The 22436-nt window shown below is 33.7% G+C and overlaps 1 protein-coding gene across 3 annotated transcripts in view; it reads right to left on the reverse strand.

Moving 5' to 3' along the window:
- LOC145254584 (nuclear envelope phosphatase-regulatory subunit 1-like) overlaps nt 1–22436 on the reverse strand; it is a 131171-nt gene that overhangs the window by 31001 nt on the left and 77734 nt on the right. Inside the window, exon 2 of one of the 3 annotated variants that reach the window (XM_080113301.1) lies at nt 1715–1738. The exons of the other annotated variants lie outside the window; for them this stretch is intronic. Coding sequence (XP_079969427.1) covers nt 1715–1738 — 24 coding nt within the window. The remainder of the gene's footprint in view (nt 1–1714; nt 1739–22436) is intronic. 3 annotated transcript variants of the gene reach the window in all.

A 22436-nucleotide genomic window follows, 5' to 3' on the forward strand; every position in this document is an offset into this window, starting at 1 on the left:
GTAGCTGGTTTCCCCCACATTAAAAACGACTTTGTGTCATATTTTGCTTTTGCAAATAGAAATTGTCTGATGAATCCTTTTACCTTTATTTGTGTTCCTTATTAACCCTTCCTTCCTCTGTCTAAAACATTCATGCATGGGTGAAATGTGTATGCTGACAAGATAACATCCTCACAGTTTTAGTTGTATATAAATCAAGAATTTCTTGAACATGGCTAATGTAATTAAAATAAAATGCTAAAACATCAATTTGAAATCATCATTATATTCTCAGTAAAAAAAAAAAAACAAAGAAAAAACAGTATCTATGTAAAAAGCTACTAAAAAAAACACAACAAAAAAAAAAACAGACTAAAGAGTTGCTTTGTCATTGAAAACATGCTTCGAACAGAGATAATTGCTTGTAATGTTGAGAATCAACAGAAAATGTTCTTCAATGAAGAAAGCACAGTTGAATATTGCCAACTCTCATATGGATTAAAGACTTTTTCTTTTACAGCAGCACTCATCCTAGGCAGGTTTAACAGGTTTCTCCAGAAGGAAGACATTTCACTTGTATATCAAAGTCATGTGTTCTCAGTTGAATGTACATCCCGGTAAGTTTTTACAGTTCTTGCTGACGTCCGGCTGGTATTCCCAAATGGTCACCCATCTTCTACTGACAGGGCTCAAAGTTGTTTAATTTCAGTGATCTAATACTGGTGTGTCAACATAATTATGTTGTATAATTAAGACTGCAAGATCATACAATCAGGAATCTCTCCCATTTGTGATAATGTGTCTATTTTATCTCAATTTTATTCTCTTCTAAAACATATCATAATTAAAGGTAAATTAAAGACTTCCTTTTCATTGACTATTGCAAGATGTAGGGGAGCATGCCACTCCTTTCCCTAGATTTACACCACTTACTCTTGATCCTCACCTTATATTGCTGAGAGTTTTGCAAGGAGACATCACGTACCATTTTATTTGATTCTTTGGCATGCTTTCACTGAAGATTAAACTCCGGTCTCCCAGCCCATTAACAAACGCTTATTATGTGAAGCACGTTGCTTAAAATATGTTGTTTTTTTTTTTTGTTTTTTTTTTTTTACTGGTTTTTGACCCCAAACAAGGTTCAGTAACATTAAGCTGTAAGGGGTTACTATTTTGGACCAGATTTGCAGGGATACTGTGTAGGGAGCTGGGCAGTGAGATGTCAGTAGGGAAGTAGGGACCTAGGAGGAAATTCCAAAGTCTAGCAGTTTAACAGAAGAAGCTATTTGAGTAGAAAGCTTTATGGCATCTTAACTCTACAAATGTAGCCAGTCAGGTAATTCAGTAAAACACAAAATGGATCTATTTTTTTTACAATATCGAAAAATTATCTACAGAATTGCAGAACTAATGTTTGATTAAAAACAGAAAACTAGATTAAGATAAAAAAAATAATAATTTTCTTTTTTTATTCAGTCTCAAATAACTAAAAAAAAATTATGGCGAATCATTTTTTACAGTATTTTTTTTTATTTTTTTAAATCAGCTTGATCAGTTTGATCCATTGTTTACCATAACATCAAAAAGCCTAATAAACATTCTGCTATATGACATCATCTGGAATTGACTGTTGCAAGTGAGGGTGAGAGGTTATAATAAACATCAAAAGGATTAAGGGGGATTAAACCAGGAGCACCAGTTTTGCTGGAAGAGGCAATAGAATGCAAGAATATACCTTGCAGAGTCCGTACATATTCATCTGATAGTAAAAAGAAATAAAAGAAATAAAAAAAAGAAAAAAAAAAATACTGATAAACTAAGAAAGGAAGGCATGCAATAAGAAAAGAACAAGTTTTCCTTTAGTCTCTTTTTTTTGTGCTCAATTCGAACTAAAACTCTTTGCATATCATTAACAGAAAATTGTCAACTTCATGAATTAAAAAAAAGCTATTTTAAATGAGTCCAATTACAAGCAGCAGCAGGAACATCACATTGTCTATAAAAAGTTGGAGATTCTTTACAATCACACTACCATGAAAAATTTGCCTTAAAATAAAAATAAAAAAAATTTTATTCACTCCAAACAAAGTATATTGCCATTGCAACAAAGAAGTACTGTGAATTTACAGCCAAATTTATAGGGGATTGCTAAATGAGGTGCTAAATTGAACCAAAGTGGCATTAGTCCTAAGTAGCTCGAACTAGCTTTCCCCAAAGGAGAAAGTTTAACAGGAATATTAAATTCACAAGTGGTCCCCAGTCGATTGTATATTCCTGGGAGATGATGACAGATTTTTGCAGTTCTTGCAAGGAGGTGTCAACATCCTTTTACATACAGCGTCTGGTATTTCTAAATGGTCACCCATCTGGTACTGACTAGGTTGAACGTTTCTTAACTTCAGTAATCTAACAAGAACCAGAGTGTCGTCATTATTATGCTATATAAGTAGGATGTTGTGCAGCAAGATGCTTGTATACATGATATTTAAATTTTTGCATATTTGTAGAGTCAGAGAAACGGATAGAACAGAGAGGGAATTACAAAATGCAAGTGGTCAAAAAATAAAGAAAGAAAAATAAAATAAAGAACTTGTTAGAATAGAAAGCTTTCTGACATCTGAAAACCTATTTTTTTTGTTATCTTGAATCATCCATCAACTAATGGCGAATTATTCACAAAGTTTGTTCGCCATGACGCGTGTTTATTCATTGCAACCAAGCTCCAATCTCAAGAGTATCCTTCTCCCAGAAATCTTGATTGTAATATGAAGCTTTTCAGCTCATTGCTTGACTTCTAAGAACCACAGGAGTACTTTTCAAACAGGTTCGTTATGTTGACATGCATGTCCAGCTAGCACCAAAAGTCAGCATTGCAGATATTTTTCAATATGAGACAATTTATAGAGTTAATATTCCAAAGTTATAAATTTCTAATAATTTTAATACAGAGAAACAACATGGCAACACGTTTAATTTAATTAATGTAACAGATAAAATTCCATAAAATAAATTAAAAAAAATATAAATAACAAAAAATATTTTAATCAAAATTCATCAAGATTTTAACATCCTAGTGAATTTTGCTAACAAATTTTTGTTTGCTTTTGTTTAAAATTTTTTTATAACATTTTAGAAATTTTTGAAAGCCAAATAAACAATACATATTTAAAAAAAATTACTGTTTATTTGGCTTTAAAAAATTTCTAAAATGCAATACAAATATCAGCAATGTTTTAAAGTGAATATTTTCATTGATTTGGTTTTGTTTTACGGCAATACACCTCTTTTAGGGTTATTTAATGTAGAATTCAGTAATATTGAAAAAGTTTTTATGATTCAAGTTCTTTATATCTTCAAATATTTATTCATGGTGTTTGATTTCATTGACTGTAGAGGAAAATTTCTGTTTTTGCTTAAGACTTTGCAGAACACGATTGAGTTTTGCAAAAGGAAAGAAAAAAGAAAACATCAATGTTTGGTGCATAAATATTTTCATTGGAATGTTTTTTTACCCATTACAATATATGATTACAGGTGCTGTCATATTTCACTATTAAAATTATGACCTCACAAAATGCTCACTATTTTGATGTGTGGACATTTCATGGACCTTATTTAGCACTTTGATTGCATCAATGCATGTAAATCTCAATTCTAGTGAGCATTTTCTTCCATTCCAGTTTAATGTGGATTGCAGAAAATGCAGACATTTGTGATCACATCAAGTTTTAAGTAAAATTGAAAAAAAAAAACCCTGCTTATTTGTTATGGAAATGCAGAGATTTTAAGTTTTTTTTACTATTAAGTCACCACCAACAACAACCCCTCGAGGATAGAAATTAATGAAACTGATTGTCAGCTAAAAGGTGATGAACACTATGGGAGTATGAACATTAATCAATGATATGCACTGCGTGATTAATTATGCAGCAATTTATGACTATTATAGTACACACTAAAAAAAATTTTAAAAATTCATAGTGGTGTTATTGTAAAGAAGCACCAGCTACAATTATAGATAAAGCAACATCAAAAAATGTTTCAACTCAGAAATCAATATATTTTTTTTAATTCTTCATCAACAAATAAAATTTGGCATGCTTAAAATTTTTTCTTTTTGAAAGCAATGTATAAAATAAAATGTCATATAATCTACAATTGAAATCATACCAAAAACTGGAAAAAAAAAAAAAAAAAAAATGCTTAAAATCAGTTAAAACAATCAAAATTTCTCTGGTAAAGAACAAAACAAATTGTGACTTGTAACATTTAAAAAGTAAAAGAAATCAACACTCAAAGAATCAATTTATTTTTAATGGTGGTTTCCATCCGTCTCTAACAAAGACCATACCATTGGTTAATTCCACTAATTATTCTTATTTCTAGAAGGTTTAAAGAATTATAATCTTGTATTAATTATACTTTGGATTATATCACACTTCCACATGTACATTAAATATGCAATGGTATCATTTTTTTATTTTTATTTAATAACTTTCTTATTTTGTTCTAGCTGAAGATGGAGCATCCCACTGGATGCCAGACATTTACTTGATATCTCATTCCCTTTTGTTTTATTTTACTTCAGTCTCAAAAATCAAGGGTCCCCTTCCTGGAGCTAACACTTGATCTCTATATGAGATCCATAGATATTCAACTATTTCATTAAAGTTCTTGTATCTCTCAAAGGAGTAAAGAAAAAGAATATTAATTTTCCTTCAACTTATTGACCAGTTAACTTTGTCATAGTAGATCTTTCTTATAGTCTATTAATCTTATTGGATTCCAGGACAAGAATTCATCTGGTCTGGTGGAGTATTCAGCTTAATGTTGTTACTAAAGGTAACATCACTTAGAAAAGATACACCACTCCTCATATAAGCCAGTCTAGAATGCCTTATTGAGAGGATTTTACTTGGGATTTGAATACTATGTTATTTTCAATATTTAGTCAGGGTTTACTTGTAGGGGGAAATATCCTCATACCAGAGAAATCTTAGACACTGAAAGACAGTATCTAGTAGGAATTCAAGTTCTCTCCAACAGGCATTCAAACAATCAACTGCGATAAATCAAATTGGATGAGTTAGCTCATTTGTATATGGATTTTTTGGACAACTGTTTTTAATAAATAATTAGACAGTTTTATTAATTTCTAATTTTCAGGGTTTTATAATTGTTAAGAAAATCGTAATGAGTGCAAATATTGCTTACGTCCATATGTCTGTTCATCTTGTCAGGTTCGGTCGTTGAATAATAAAAGAAACCAAAATGTCAACACCAAGTTGATTTTGTCTTCAACGGTCACACTAACTAACATAAAAATCTTGCCAATTGTATGCAAATTAGACAATCTTGAGCAAGTCATTTGAAAAACGGGGGAGTTCTTTTTTAGGAAGGCAAGCTGTATGCACGTGCTACGTTGAGGCATGATGTGTTGTCAGAAGTTGATAAAACACATTAAAGTTAAAAGATGGTGTGAATTACGATGTCAGTGAAATGAGGGGGAAGGTCAATTTCTATCATTTTTAAGCTATTTCGGCAGTATATTACCTTTCAGTGATGAAGGGCAAAATATTTAATGTTTGGCTGATTCCAGAGTTTAGCGGTGCTTCAACCGACATGCCTATTGTTGAATGGATTGAAAATGTGGAGCTTGCATGCGAACTTTGCACTATGGATAATGTTGAGTACATCCTGCCATTGCGATTGTGAGGTGGAGCTCTGGCCATATGCAGGCAACTTAGGAGTATAAAGCAGACACAGAACGAATCAAGCAGACCCTCATAACTGTGTATACAACTAACACATTTAATGCATATGACCAGTACGTTGCTTGACAACTTTACTTGGAAGCAATCGTGGATAAGATTTTTATCAAGCTGTAATGGTCTGGCTCAGTTGAATGACCATTGTCCAAATATTAGCCAACATACTCATTTGTCTCTGGACAACTGTAACATGTTAGACATTTACTACATGTCTCACCCAAGATGAAAATGACAAGGGCAGAACAACTGATGCCCTGGATGTAAGTTATTATGAGTGATAATGAAGGCCCTGCAAAATTGGTCGGTGCTTCCATTAAATGAACATCTTCAGAACTAAAAGCACGCGATGATGGTAACAACCACATAAAGGATTGCTTACTAAACAGCCAAGAGAGACCAGGCTGTTGTCAGATATGCAAGGTTCAGCATGAGATACATTGTTTCAGATGCAATAGCTATGGACATATAGCATTACAGTGCCAGGGAAATGTAGAAAGGGAGGAGGCATTAGCATCAGTTTCCTCTCTGAGCAACTGAAGACAAAGAAACTCCCTTCCTTTAAAGTACATGAGTGCACAGCTTTGATCTATTCCAAGTGCTCGCAAATGCCACTGCATAAAGCCTTGTATCACTTTTTGAAAACAGAAGGCAGCGAGAGTCCTAACAGCTGATAGAAGGATGTTGAATTACTGAGGATACAGCAGAGTTGGAGGTTGGGAAGGTTTTGATTGTCGACATCAAGGACTTAGTTGTGGATAAACCAATGGTGGGTTTTGATCTATTGTTAGGGATTGAGGTCATCAAGGAGTTGGTGACATTTATCTGACAGAATTGGCAAAACACATTTTGGAAGCCTAAACAGATGCAATGTGCTAGATTTCAGCATAACATGATCGTCGTCGTATGAAATAGACTGTACCATAGAGATGGGCCAACAATTGCTCTACCAACGAACTGATTAACAAGGTGTGGGAATATGAAGTGCTTGATTATATCAGGGATGCCTATGACAATGTACTTGCACAGTGGTAGCAGATTAGACGGTTGTTGCTACATCTCGAAGAAGTGCTCTGCTCACCTAGAGGTCTGATCGCCTCAATACCAGTTATGAAAGAGCAGAAGTAAGAAGGTGCATCTGGTACTTAATTACAATGAGTTGAATGGTTTTGTGGATACATTCACTGCTAATGCAAAAGTGTGCACACGAAAATGGAGAGAGTGGCAGCAACATACAATGAATGCATTGCTTCTGGATGTGTGAAATACATATCTTCAAATCCATGTTGACAAGGCGCTGTGGCAGTTTCAAGCAGCTATTTTTTTACACGGTTGGAATATGGCCTAAACATGGTGCCACTTATTATGAAATCTGTAATAGACACTATCGTATCTCAAGACCGTATGATCAAATATGGCACATCATGTTGATGACATTTTTATTAATTCCTGCAGGGCCATGTGCAACAACATTTTTCAGACTATTTTGCGAGGATCCAGTACGACTGAGAAATGGATTGGGGCTTGCATGTACAGTTTCAATGTGCTTACTCATCAAGTGAAAACAGGATTGTAGAACAAAGTCATAGGACCATAATGACTCACTGCGCGCATGTGCTTTGCTGAGGCATGACATGTTGGAAGTTGAGAGAACACAGTAAAGTTAAACAGTGCCAGTGAATAAGGGATGCTGTCCATTTTTATCATTTTCAATAAATGAGACACAATCCCACTGAAAATTGGAGAAAGTAATGATAAAAAAAGTTTTTGTCAACTTTCTTATTTAGTTGAAGTACTTGAACTGGGTAAATTTATCTATGAAAAAAAGGGGGGAATTAATAGCGTAAGTCTTTTAGTCTAGAGAGGGGCATAACATTGCCTGATGCAAAACAATTACTAGCAAATCAAATAAATTTTTATATATGAATCAAAATGAACTTTCAATTTGAAGCAATTAAATATTAATTTTATTTTTTATATATACTCATCCTAAACAAGGCATATTGCCACTAAGATGTAAGGAGCCAGATTTATAAGAGTATGCTGAGGGAGAGGGGGTTATGTAGCAAGGTGTTTGTTCACATTACATTTAAATTTTTGCATGCTGATACGGCTTGTAAAACAGGGAGCAAAGACGAAATTTCAAAAGAAAGCCATTTAAGGAAAGAAGCTACTAGAATAGAAAGCCTAGTGCAATTACACTAGAAAACAAAAAAAATTGATTTCAAAAATAAAATAAAATCAATTATATTTCCTGACTTTTTGCATTAATTTCAATGAAAACCAATGATATCTACTTAACTGGCATATCAGAAGTACTTAAATATTACCATATTATTTAAAAAAAAAAAAAAAAAAACACAAGTTTTCGATCTTTATCATAAAAAAAAAACCTTGCCATATATGTTTGGGAACACGTGACATAATAACAAGAGAAATAACTCAGTTATGCTAAAAACAAGACAAGTAACTCATATTTATGATTATTAATGCAAAATTTATTTTAAAAATTGGCAATAGTTTTATGAAATTTACCTCCCCTTGGAACTATTTGATGTTTTTTTAGCCAAACATTTTATTTTTGCTAATTTTTGTCCAAAAATGTGTGGGAGTTGAACACTCTCAGCCCAACTCGATTATCGCCCTTTAACTCAGAAGAGCGACCTAGCTACGTCACTTCCTGTTTCTCTTAATTCACTCTTTTTTCTGCGGAACGCTCAAACAATCAAGATGTGACGAACCACCGCTCCGGTGGGAGCCATGAGCCACCACCGCGTCCTGACTAGACAGTCACCGCAAGTAACGTTACTTATCTCTCAATGAACTCTTATTCTTCCTAATCACTTTCTATCCTCTTTCCTGTATATATTTATGCAAATAAATTGCATTTGTTTCGTTGATATATAACGGTATATTTTTGTCTTCATTATGCGACCTTTCGCCTTTTCAATTTCTCTACCATTAAATACAACCATTTCACCATAATACACATGGGGACGGGATCGTCTAAAACACGGCAGACCGTCCTGTCCCCAACAAATGTTTTCTCTTATATAATTTTTTTCTACCTTATCATTTTTCGTAATTTTTTTAATATATTCATTACTGCAATACGATAATCAAGTAGAGACCATTAGTTTGCCTTGAAATTCAATATTAAAAATTTTGAATTTCGCTATTATAGTATAGTTGTACCGCAAGCTTTTAAGCATTTGAGGACCTCTACATTAAAGGGTTGGGATTTTGCTGATTGCAGAGTTGGTTGAGCGTATTTACGTTGACTGAGCACAAGTGGAGCAATTTCGCCAAAGTATATTCCACTGAAATACTTCTCAAAACAAGCAGAGGAATGCAACATTGCAGCAATTCAAATCTTAAAAACATTTATTCGATTCGAGAAACGAATAGTCCAATGTTATATGAGAACAAGAAAAATGACTGCGAATTGACACCTAAATATTTGAAGTTTCTATAATGACTTCAAAATAAAACAAAATAATGTTAGAAACCCACTCAATAAATGTTACCATGACATTTATTGGATGTGTTTTTAACACCACAGTTTATTTTTTTATTTTTAAATCATTATCAAGACTTCCAATATTTAGGTGTGAATTCACGGCCATTTTTCTTGTTCTCGCCTAATGCTCAACATTTGTTTTTCAGACCAAATAAGTGTTTTAAAGAGAGTAAAAACACTAAAAACTTATCCAAGTAGATAGAAGAGTAACTTATCTTGCCTTTGGTAACATTTATTTGTTGTATATTTGTTTGTTTTTTTTTTATCACTTTTTCGTACCAATGTATATTGTAAAACAAACCCAAGACTTTTCTTCCCCTTTCATTTTTTTTTTTTTTTTTTTTTAAATAAGTCTAACTCTAAATATGCACACCCAGTATTTTACAATAATAATAAATACTGCACACCCAGTATTTTACAATAATAATAAATACTGAGGTTCGAACCAAACAAGTTTGCTTTTCGAAAGCTCTTCTTCAGATCATTTTCAAAATGTCAAGCACGGTAAATAAAGCAATGGCATTTTAACCAGTTTATTTAATTTAATAAATACCAAATCAGAGTTTCTAAAAATTGGACAAAATGTGTCTCAAAGTAAATAAACTCATTAAGTTAAAGCATTAAACATTTATCCAGCTAGGTAGAAGAATAAATTATCTCACTTTTGATAAACTTTATTAGTTACATATTTTGTTTTTGATCACTTTTTAGTTTTGTTGTCAATAGAACAAAATGCCCAATAAATTAAAATTAATGAAAGTAAAAGCATCATGATTTCTACTATATATATATATATATATATATACTAGCATGATATATAGATATTTCTTAAACATTAGAACCACTTATTTGGTAATTTTATAGAATCACTGTAGTTTCCAAAAGGTGGCGTTTTTATGACTAGTGTTAGCACTCGAATAAATAATAAAACCACACACACAATTGGACACAAAAACTTCCATATTTCTCTTAGTTTATGAGTAATTTTAATATAGTTTTCTTGGTGTAACTACACTATTATAACAAAATTCAGAAAATGAAAAAAAAGAAAAAAGAAAAACAATAAAAGAAAATGGTATCTACTGATTTTTTATGTTAATTTCAACTAAAAGCAATGTCTACTTAATTGGCATATCAGATGTACTTAAATATTACTGCATTATTTAAAAAAAAAAAAAAAAAAGAAAAAAAGTTTTCAATCTTTATGGTAAAAATTCCTCGCCATATTGTTTTGAGAACATGTAACATAACAAGGGAAGTAAGTCAATTATGCTAGAAACAAGGCTAATAAGCTCATATTTATGATTGTTAACATATAATCTATATACCTATAAAAGTGAGAATGTGCATGTGAGGACACTTCAACCTATATATTCAACAAATTTTTGATTTCTAGACTTGAAATTTGGTATATAGAGTATACAGACATGTGGAAAACTTTAATTGGTTTTCATTCTGATAAGGGGTCAAAATTGAAAAATTGATACATTGGATTCATCAGATTTTTATTTGTTTCACGAATGCGCATGCGTGAATGGTTCACATAACAGATTACTTATGTTAAGAATAAATAGGTTTGGAAACACTTTTTAAAGACCGTGTCAAGCTGGTCTAATAGTTACCAGGCTTGACTGTCTTAAGGTTTTGGTTTTGATTTCAGCTTGAATATATATTTTTTTTTTTACTGACAAGAAGTGAACTGTTTAAAAAAACAAACATAATACTTGCGTGTACACGTCTCAGTTTCTTTTTGCTTTTTTTAGTTCATTATTTTTTTTTTTTAAGGAATTTAACGTTATGTTTAATATTTTAAAATCCACGGCCTGCTAGTCCATTAAAAAACTAGCTGGACATCCAGCGTTGCCTAGTTGTACAATACGCTTAAACATGATATTTTAATTTATGCAGATTGTGTATGTATTTTTATAGAATCAATCCTCAATTGATTATTATATATTACGAGGAATAATTTGCCTGGTGGACTAATTTACAAAAAAAAATTTAAAAATAATAATGATAATGTCATTCATCAAATTCCATCTGTGTTTGTTTATAATTCTATGTCAGCTGATATTTGGGCTTGACAATGAATGCTTTGGAAAAGTCACTTCTGTATAATATTTAGTTTTAAAATAAGCAAATGAAGAAATGATTTGCAGTGATTTTAAATGGTACCTCTTTTTTTATCGTTATCGTAAATTTAACTCATTAATAAGAAAACATTAAAATAAAATGGTGAGGTACACCCGGGTTTGAACAGGGGATCATTCAATCTATAAGTTGAATGTTCTACCACTGAGCTATATCTTCAAATGATAATAAATCTGTTTTTTTTTTTTTTAAAGAAATGATTTACTGAGATTTTATTAGTTCCCTTGGCTGGTATAACATAAAATATTCCCCTGTGAAAATTCTTTTTTTATCTATAAGAGAGAAAGACTATTTTTAAGATTGGATTTTTTCAATTTTCGATATTTATTGGATGAATTTCTGTACAAACCATATCTAAGAATACTACTAGACAATCAGTCCAGTCAATCTAGCTGATTTTTTTGGCTGACCCTCAAGCAAATTGCTAACAAAGGTTTTTAACTTGGATATTGGGCTTGAATAACCTCTCTTTCAGATAAAAAAAAAAGTTTATCATAAGTAACCTTTCTGAAAAGGGTCAATGGCTGCCATCTTTAAAGATTGCTGCCGATTCTAGCCTCCCCTCTCTTAACTTAATTACTGTGAATTCATCTTCAAAAATAACAAATGTAGCAATGTGAAATTGGATAAAACTAACAGTTTTCATAAATATAATAATATAATTATAACTTCTTATGCCTGATTTTTGTCTCTTTTGATGTATTACTGCATGAGCTAAATATTTTGTGATATTCTAATTCCAGGTTGGTCAAAGTGAAGTACTGATAATTATGGATGCTGACAAGTATGCTATTTGCAACAATGAACTATCCAGTAATGAAGAAACATTTATCGTCAGCCAGAAGGGACTCAATTCCATTAACAGAGATTCTGAACAATGTGAGGAAAAAATCATAATTTAGATTAGTCAACGTCTTCACAAGAAATGCAGACAGCGTTGGATCAGCCCCAAATACATAGAAATTGACCATAAAAACAAGTCCACCCATGATGAAATGCCATTCTGTGCGGTCTGCTCTTTGTGTGTGTTTAACTTTAAGGAATACGGTCTTTTTTGTGGTTCTGGAGAAATCTGATAGAAAAAAAGATACATTGATGTTTCCCATGTAGAAACTATTGAGTTTAAAGATAGAGTGTTAAAAGTTTGTGAAAAAGTCTGAAAAAAAAAAAAAAAAATGATGGCTGGGCATCCACTGTTAAAGGTAGAATAGGTTATGTAGTTGACCTTGTTTCACAAGAAGAATGTCATCACAGAACATGTTTTGCAAACTTCGATTCCAATAAAACATTCCTAAGGTATTCTCTGATGATTCTTCTAAGAAACAAAATATTGGTAGACCAGAGGATTCATAGAGAAAGCAGACATTTCTGGAAGTTACTAATTTCCAGCAGCAAAATGATGAAGAGCAACTCACCATTGTCGATCTTGTTATCCAAAAGACAAAAAAAATGGAGGAAATTCTTGAGGACACTGGTTTTGAACCATACAGTCTCTCATACATGAAATCTTGATTGCTAGAATATTTCAAAGACAAAATTATTGTGACTGAAATTAATGGGAAACCTAATGTTGTTACATTCTTAAGTACAGCAAAATGCTAAACAGACAATTCAGAATCAGAGGCCATTAAAATTATAGAGATGGCAGCCAAGCTTATCAAGAATGACATTAAAAGTATCTAGACAAGTTCAGAATATTATCTGTCTAAAAATGATCTTGAACAGGATGCAATTCTCAAGTATGTTCCTAAAACATTGTTGATCCTTTTCAGGAAGATATTTGCAGACAAAGACAATGATTCGAAACTTGCATCAATAGGTCAAGTGATAATGCAGGCTATTAGGCCCAGAGTTCTCCTCACACCTTTGCAGTTTGGTTTAGCAGTGGAAATGCATGATCAATTTGGATAGAGGTTCCTAATTGACACTCTGAATAAGCATGACTTACTCGGAAGTCCAGAAATTCGAAAGAAGTGCTGCTCTTGTTCATGGCGCTGAAACTTTCTCTCCTGTTGAAACTGAATTTGTGTAGTTTGTAGCTTATGTGGACCATAATGTAAGGAGTATTGATGAATTCAACACATTCCATGGTATAGGCATCATAGCATCTTTTACTCCCAGGAAACTTAAAGTAGAACTAGCTTCAAGGATTCAGGTCCTTTCAGAAGACATAATAAGGGTTGAAAGTATCAATATCAAGTACCTAGATCAACAGCACACCAACAAACCACCAGTGATATTTAAAGAGCTCCAGGCCAAGGAAATTGTCGATTCCACTATTAATGTTGACATCCTTTGCAAGGTTTCACTAACTTTTCATCTGTCCAGATCCGCATGGTTAGGCTTTATGCAGTCTGTGCACAAAGGAAAATATCCTGGGAAATCAGCCACAGTTTTTTTGCCAATGATCAATATGGACCTTGGTAACCTAACCTGTGTGTACTCAACATTATGTTACATTAGTGATTTAGCCAGAAAAAAAAAACATTACACAAATTCTAACATTTGATCAGCCACTTTGGTACAAAGCAATGGAGATAGTCGAGTTACAGCCTAGTTTCAGTCCCCTGAAATCATTTGTCTTGCGACTTGGTGAGCTCAATACACAGATGAGCTTGCTGGAGTCAATTGGTCATTTGATGACAGGTTCTGGATTGCAAGAACTTTTTGAACTTGTGTATGCTGAAAACACAGTCAAGCACATGTTAAGTGGCAAAGCAATTGCAAGAGCCATTCGTGCTCACTTCTTAGTTGATGATGCTCTGAATGCTATGTTTTTAGCGAAAGCCTATGATTTGCCAGTTTCACATGTCACTGAGGATAATCAACCCAACACTGATGCAGAAGAGTCATTTCCTCAAAATGAAGACCTGAATTAGTCTTGGCTTGAATTTCTGTAATCTCGGCTACATCCATCTTTTAATTCTTCTTGGTTTTGTTTTTTTTTCTTTCTTTCTTTTAGTTCAGATATCTTGGCCTTCATGTTCAGTTGGTTTGGTGGGGTTTTTAGAGTGCCAAAAGTTGTTGGATCTTAGCTCTGTTAATTGGTTAAAAGGGGCACAGCTTGGTCTTGACAAGATGACTACCACTTTCACTACTGCCATATTAAATCAAAAAGAGAAAAATATTTCAATATAAGATCATAACGGTGTTTGATTTTTTAGATTCGTTAGATGAAATTAGTGAATCAGGTTATGTTGTACTAGAAACAGGTAAATGAGTATACTGCTTCAGTGGACCTGTTAGACGAACAAATCATCAATGCCTATCTGGTTGATAGTAGAGAGCATAAGAAATTAGATCCTTTAATAAGGATTGTGCTCTCTTTTGGATAGAAGTTTTGGAAAAGTTATCCAGATTTCTGCCTTTGTCGAAGGTGGGTGATTCTGCTTATGATGAAGAGTCACGAGTTGAGAAAAAAATGTCTTGGGTTGATCCCTAAAATTGAGTTTCCTATATTTTGTGAGAAGGACCCAGAAAAGGATAAATTAGCCTTTTTAAATTTCTGGAAGGAATTTGAGAATTGTGTGGTTAATGTGGAAAATGACACTTTGAGGTCGGTTGTATTGAAAAACCACTTGTCAGGTTATGCTTTCCAGCTGATAAGATGTCTCTCGGTATCAGATAAGAATTATCATGTAGCTGCTGATATTCTCCCATCATAATTTTTAGATAAAACCAATATAGTGTATTCTGTTTTCTTAGCTATATTGGGCACTGATAAATTAGGTGGTACCCTATCTGTTAAAAAAATCTTTGAATGCAATTATGGCTTAGGTATATGAATTAAAAAATTTCTTTGGGCCAAATTTTTTAGAGATGAATTCTCCTGGAAACAAGTTACTAAGTCATATAGTATTTGGTAACCCCCCCCCCATCCCCTTTTAGGTCTGAATTGGTCCAAAAGGTATAGAAAAAAAAACATCCTACACTTGAAGATGTTTTGGAGAACTGTTTGAAAATATCTCGAACCATAGAGTTCTGTAAAAATAATGAAACTTAGCCTCGGAAGATGGTAAGCATTCCCAAGAAAACATTTCCTTCTAAGTATTTGTCTGCAGTTAAGAAACCTTCAACTCTTGATTTTCCTGGGGCTTAGAAGTTACTGCCAGAACTTTTCAGCTCTAATACGTTATTATTGCTCAAAAAATGATTTAATTTAGCTAAGCAGGGCGACGAGGTTTATTAGCGATCGCGTTAGTCATAAGCAAACACTCTAACGACTTTAGACTAACAGAATTATCGGTAAATAATTTTAAATGTCTCAGTTTCAGTTAGGCATTTGTGTTGGCAAAGCATGCTGAAATATGATAACAGAACTCAAGAGCTAATCTAATTTCACTCAACAGAAACTTGAAAAGGATTTTCCGCTTGGAAAACTTCTATGTCAAGTCCTCTAAAGTTGGTTATAAGTGTAACTTTTACAGAAACAATAACCACAAAGGTTATTGGTGTAAATCCTTTCCTTCTTTTTTACTGTTGCAAATCCTTTCATGCGGATTGGCTGAGAAGGTGCAAGGAGATTAGGTTATGTAGTAAATGCACAAGCACATTTCAGAATGAAAATACCTGCTACTGTAATAAGGAATTTGGCATGTATCGGCTGTGTAACAAGAGAGGGCACTGCAAGATGCTATGCTCATCCTTTGTGGACTCACAGATGGCTTCTAATGCTTGTTGGCATTTCAACAGCTTGTCGCTACTTCCTGTAACCAAGGTTACGGTCAACACTGAATTTGGTGAAAGTGTGTCTTTCAACTGTCTAATCAACACTGGCAGTGAACGGATCTTATTTGTCTGGCGAAATGTTAGATAGATTTTCAAATCTTAATGTTCCCATGAGGGATCGTAAGTTCTTGATCAAAATCTTTTTGGAGAAATAAGTAAAGCACTTGAAGGAAGTAAACCTTGCAGTGAGATCTTTCAGATTCATATTATTCTGTGCCGTTTTTCGTGGATGATAGCATAAACCTTTCATTTCGGGTTGATGAATGAATTCTGTGATCGAGGATCTATTGAATCAAAAGGCCAAATTGACAGCTAATTTTTCTGAATTGAGAAATGACACATTGCCGGTGTATGGTCTACTAGGCATGGATGTGCTCAGATTTCTGGGATCTATGAACTGAAATAGTTTTAGGGAAGGCCATGTGTGGGAATTTCCCCAAGAAATTGTCCTATTTTGTGATATATTAGATTTTATGTCACCTCAAACCATAAACGAAACAGAAAAATTTGGGCTGAATTATGCAAAAGTTATTGATGAACATTCTGCTTGCAACCTCACGCATGTATACTTTGTACTGGATTCTAAAATCCATGTATACAGTTCTATTGAATTGATTTGAGGAGTCTTTTGTAGAAAAACTGTACTTTGGAAACTATCGGTATTGTTGACGAAGAATTCAGTGATTTTCATAAACATAAGATAGAATACTTCTGTTCCTCAATTCGCTTCGTGGATAACAGTTATGTTAGTTTGCCTTGGAATGATGATAAATTGAAGTGGTTGCTTCAGATCGTCAGGTGTCGTTGTCAATCTTGAATCGTGTATCAAAGAAGCTGACTGAACAGGGTTTATACAATGATTACTGTTGGGTCTTCTTAGACCAGGAAAGGGAGGGAATAATTGAAAGAATTTTTGTTATTACTTCAGATTTTGATATGGATTCCTCATCGACCTGTTCTCAAATAAGATTTATGATGTACCACTAAGATCAGATCAGTGTTCAATTGCTCTTTGAGAACTGATGGAAAGCCTTCATTAAATGACTGTGCATATTCAGGTATTAACCTGTATGCTAATATGCTGGAATTACTTTTTCAGTTCCAGACAGACCAGTATGTTCTGTTGGTTGATATCCGGAAAGCCCTTCTGATAATTCGATTGAACGATGAATGTGATAAATATCAATTCTGCTTCTTTTTGAGGATGGACGAGGATGAGATCATGTTTTAAATACAATACTCTGATATTTGGGTTTGTGTTAAGTCTTTTCATACTGAGTTACATAATTCAGCATCATGTGGGAAAATATCCACCTCGTCTTTGCAAGGATATGTTACTGGGCAACTTCTACATGGACAATTTGATAAAACCACATAAATCTGCCAACATTCTGTTGCAGTTGTATTTGGATGCTGTTTCTGTCATGCAGGGTGGGTGTGGGGTGGATTTTTGTTGAAAAATTGCTGTAGCAACAATGATACACTTGTTGAACGAATGTTGCAAGATGACAACCTTTCTTCTCACGATTTAAATACTGTGAAAGTGCTTGGCTATTTATAAAAGCCCTCTACTGACAAAATGCAAGTAAATCCTTGCTTTAAGAGAAGATCTGCATTTTCTAAAAGAGAAATTTTGTCTCTGAATCCCTCTGTGTTTGTTCTCCTTCGATTGACTCTTCTTGTTATTATTAAAGGTAGAATTTGTTCCTCTTGGAAAGGTAGAATATTCTTCTTGAAAGGTTGAATGCTTGGATTGACTCTTCCTGTTACTATTAAAGGTAGAATTGCGGAAGTTAAAAGTATCATGGGACAAACCAGTTCCCCTGGACATTTGGCTGAAATAAGATGTATAACAATCTAATCAATATTGGTGATTTTGACCTTTGACCGATTCTCAGTGGATTCTGATTCTTCAACCACTTTGATAGTTTTTTTGTGATGTGTCCAACCTGGCAGATGGAATAACGATATATTTATATCAGCATGGTGAAGCCAAGTTGATATTTGCTAAGGTAAGAGTGGTACCTTCCGTTAGGACCTTGCCCACCTTGGAGCTGATAGCTGTGTATTTATGCATGAAGTATATTTCTGTTTTAATGGAAAATATTTCCTTCAAAAGTGCTGAAGTCTGTGATCATCACAGTAGATGCATAAGTTGTCTTGGGTATTATCGGACTATCAACACTTAATGTCAGTTTAAAGAACATAAAAACGATGGTCAAAAGTTTGTGTGATAAAGGTTTAACTGTGAAGTTTAAATATCTGAAGACAGGAGATAACCCTGCTGACCTTATCACAAGAGGTATATCCTTGAACAAATTTAAAACTGTTTTCAAGCGACGGTTGTTTGGGCTGGAATGGCTAAGGGGAGATAACCTGGCCTGGCCTAGTTATGATTTGAACTGTCTTAAATTCTGCTAGTCAGATGTTGATTAGCACGCTTACTGGTTGTGAATCTATTATTTAAGGCAGCTCTATAATCAAAGTAGAGAGATTCTTGGAGTTTTAACTGTAGTTTTCCGATTTATATCAAAGTTGAGAGGTGTTGATTTCGATTCCGATCTTAAGGCGAAATTGTATTTGCTCCAAATGACACAAGGTCTGTTCCTTTCTGAGGAAAGGGATTATTTAGTAGGGTCTAACAGTTGTGAGATCCTCTCCTTTGGTTTCTAAATTTAATCTATTTTTGGATTAAGGTAAAAAAAAATTTTAAAAAATGCATATTTTAATTGTCACTTGTTTTAATGCGAGTTGGTTGGTTGTTTTTGTTTTACGGCATATCAACCCTTTTTAGGTCATTTAATGCCGAATCCAGTGATTGTGAAGAAAAGGGTTTTAATAGAATATGTATATATTTTTTTCCAGTCAGTTTCTATTTAACCCATAGTTGGGACCCTAACAGGTACTACCATACCGGGTCAGAGTGGACCTGAGAGCAATGGCAATCAAGGGGTGACTCCACACTCCCCAAAGTCCGCAAGCTGGGGCCTCAACATCGGATATAGTTTAAGGTCATATCCAGGACCTGTTTTAATGTGAGAGCTATACACCTGGAACAGTTGTCTGATATTTTTCAATGTCTATGGAATTTTGTCTCACATTTATTCGGATAATGCGCTTTCCTTTCTTGCAAGTTTGTTTGATGAATTTAAGGGAAGTTTTGATACCCATTTAAATAAACACCAAATGATACTTTTGTATTTGGTTTGGTATGGTATGGTGCTGTGTGGGAAAGGTTAATATGGGTCATCAAAAATTGCCTTTTCAAGGTTATAGGACGTATGAAGTTGAATTATTTCTAACTTTTAATAGTTCTGTTAGAATCTGTAAACAATCGGCCTTTGACTTATCGTTGTTCTGATGATTCTGGTTTATAGGTGATTAACCCAAACACATTTGTGCGTTCTTTCTATAAGAACTTTGTGTTTTTGAATTTGGAAAATAATTGTTTCCAGGATCGTCCATCAAGCAGGGTGGATCTTGTAAAGAGTTTGGAATGAAGAGATGAATTCCTGCATTGCTTTAAAGGTTGCCGTATGAACATTATCTTTTGAGTTTAAAAGAATTGTACAATGATCTTTACCAGTCTGGCTTTAAAAATACTATAACGTTGGGAGATGCTGTTTTACTAAAAAATCCCATAAAGCTGCATCCTTATTAATTGCTGGGAAGATTGGTTAACCACACCTCTGGATCGGATGGCATGGTTCAGTCAACCTTGATCTAAAAGAGTGATGGCAGCACTCAGGAACATTCTCCGAAGAATTTGTGTCCCATGGAAATCTCGATAACCCGCTTGCATCAGGTTTTTTCTGATGATAATGAAGCAGGTAATTCTTGCTGCTTCACAGTTAATCTGGATAGAGAAAATATTAGGTCTAGACCTGTAAGATTTGTTAAATAATTGAATGAAAGAAATCCGGAATTAGTTTGATATTAACTTGTTTATTTTCTTTTTTTCTTTGGGAGAGTGTGGAAAAATATTTCCACTACTTTATTTTGTCCCTTTCTTTCTCTTTTTTTCTTTTCTTCCCTCTTTCTATGTTTTGTTCTTCCTTCTCTTCTGCATCATAATTCCATTCTGCTTTACACACCTTAATATTCTGATTGAGTATTTTTGAAAAGGAAAATTTGGTGGCTGTCAGGGCGTCTTACAGTCAGGAGGGGTTAAATATGTCTAAGTTATTTGACATATTTTGTCGAGGTCTCAGACAAAGAAAAGAGACCAGCAGACTTTGTGGACAGTTTTTCTGTCTGAACTAGACATTAAAATAGTTCAAATGTACGCCAAATTCGAAGGCATTATAAAAAAGGCAGGATAAAAAAGAAAAACAGGATATGTCACGGAGGTTTATAGTTACCTTAAACCACAGTTTTGGACTTCGATTCTGAAATGTGAACCTTATATTGCCTTTCCTCGATGAGGGGAAATTACAACTGGATTATTCGTCTTGTGGTCATGCATACAAAAATAACACCAGTAAAGAACTATGACCAAAGATGTTAACGGAGTTTAATGGATACCGCTTAAAACAAGATGACGACGATTGTTTCTAAAAAAGACGGACTAAAAAAGGAAATAATACACTTTCTAAAAAGGATTCATACGAACTTTGAATTGCCTTCAGTAAGTGAATTTCTGGCACTTGTACAGTTTAATCAAGACATTAAAAAATGAAAATATGGTAAAAAGGTTATATTGTATGTATCTGTTTTGGACCTCCGAAAAATGTTTTTTTACTTAATTTCATAGAGTAGCTTTTTTTTTTACAGTGGAAAAACACGTTTTTATGACAGTATGTTGAAGGTAGCCATCTTGGAATTTTTTTAACATGCCACGGGGAGATAACTCAGTTTAAAGCGCCGACACGCCTTCCCCATCTTTAATACTAGCTTTTCTTCTTAAAAATCGAATCATGTGCTCAGTATCATAACAAATTGGTTTTTCGCTGTAAGAAAAAAAAAAAAAAAAAACTACTTGATGAAATTAAGTGAATTTTTTTTTTTGGGGGGGGGGAGAACTTTATTCCATAACGGATACATACAATTTGAACTTTTTTCGATATTGTCATTTTTTAATGTCTTCATTAAACTGTACAAGTACCCTTTTTGTATTATTTTCTCCTGTAAATGTTTCTTTCTCTTCATCTAAGTCGCAGGTATCATGCTAAGAATTACCTTCCGCGGGTCATAACAGTAAAATTCTTTTCATATTAATAATTTTGAATTTTGTTATAGTATAGTAGCAGTTTTGTTTGTCTGGAAATAAAATCCTAACAGACTCTCTTTGGATAAAAAGACAAACTTTCAGGTGCTTATTTAAATTGGCACTTATGGCGGCAATTAAAATTTTTAAAAATGCAGAAAAGTCTGTATGATGCACGTATCAGTCACGTAACAAAGATAAAATAATCCAAAAATCACAAAATTTGATCAAGTAGTTTTTTATTATTATTCAAGAAAATCACATTTTACTCCATGCTGATGAGATGTGTTGCATGAGGGACTAATAAGAGTTTTCACCGTCTCGAGTTGCGTCCCTTACCGATGTACGTTTTGCTTTATTTACAATGATAATAAAGATGCCATTATGTAAAAGCTGATCGATCGTTCTGTCTTTTCTAATCCATTGACATCCTCAATAAGATAATGACACATGGCGGCAGCAGTGGGATGGAAAGAGTCCAAGTAAGATGTAGAAAAGAATAAGAAGCGGAAAGTCATTTGCAGAAACAGATAAGTAACTTTATTGTTCTTGTTTCGAATTGTAATTTTTACGTACGTCACGTGGACGAAAAAAAAAAAAATGTTGGAAGCGGACATGGAAGAAACAAACAGACCAGTGACTGGGATAAGGCCTCCAGCACCCCTATGTATGGAAGACAATTTAGCGGCGAATTGGAAATTGTTTAAACTGAAATGGTATAACTACGCCATTATTACGTTACGAAACAGTCATTACAATATCAGAGGGCACTTTTGCTTCATACATTCAGATGACGCATTCAAAGTTTACTACGGGTTTCAATTTTCAACACCCGAGAACGAAAGAACACCTACTAAAATTATTCAGGCATTTGATAAACATGCTATAGGGGAAACGAACGAAAGCTACGAGCGTTACATATTTCATTCTAGAAATCAAGGAGAATCAGAGACTGTGGAATCCTTTATTACGGCACTTCGGACGTTGATAAAAACGTGCAATTTTTGCAACAATTGAGTTTCATCAGTACTCAGAGATCAGGTAGTACTGAGAATACACAACCTCCAGACAGAAGCTGAGTTAT

Source organism: Euprymna scolopes, chromosome 1 (genome assembly GCF_053919585.1).
Source record: "Euprymna scolopes isolate OS-2025 chromosome 1, ASM5391958v1, whole genome shotgun sequence".
Lineage (NCBI taxonomy): Eukaryota > Metazoa > Mollusca > Cephalopoda > Sepiida > Sepiolidae > Euprymna > Euprymna scolopes.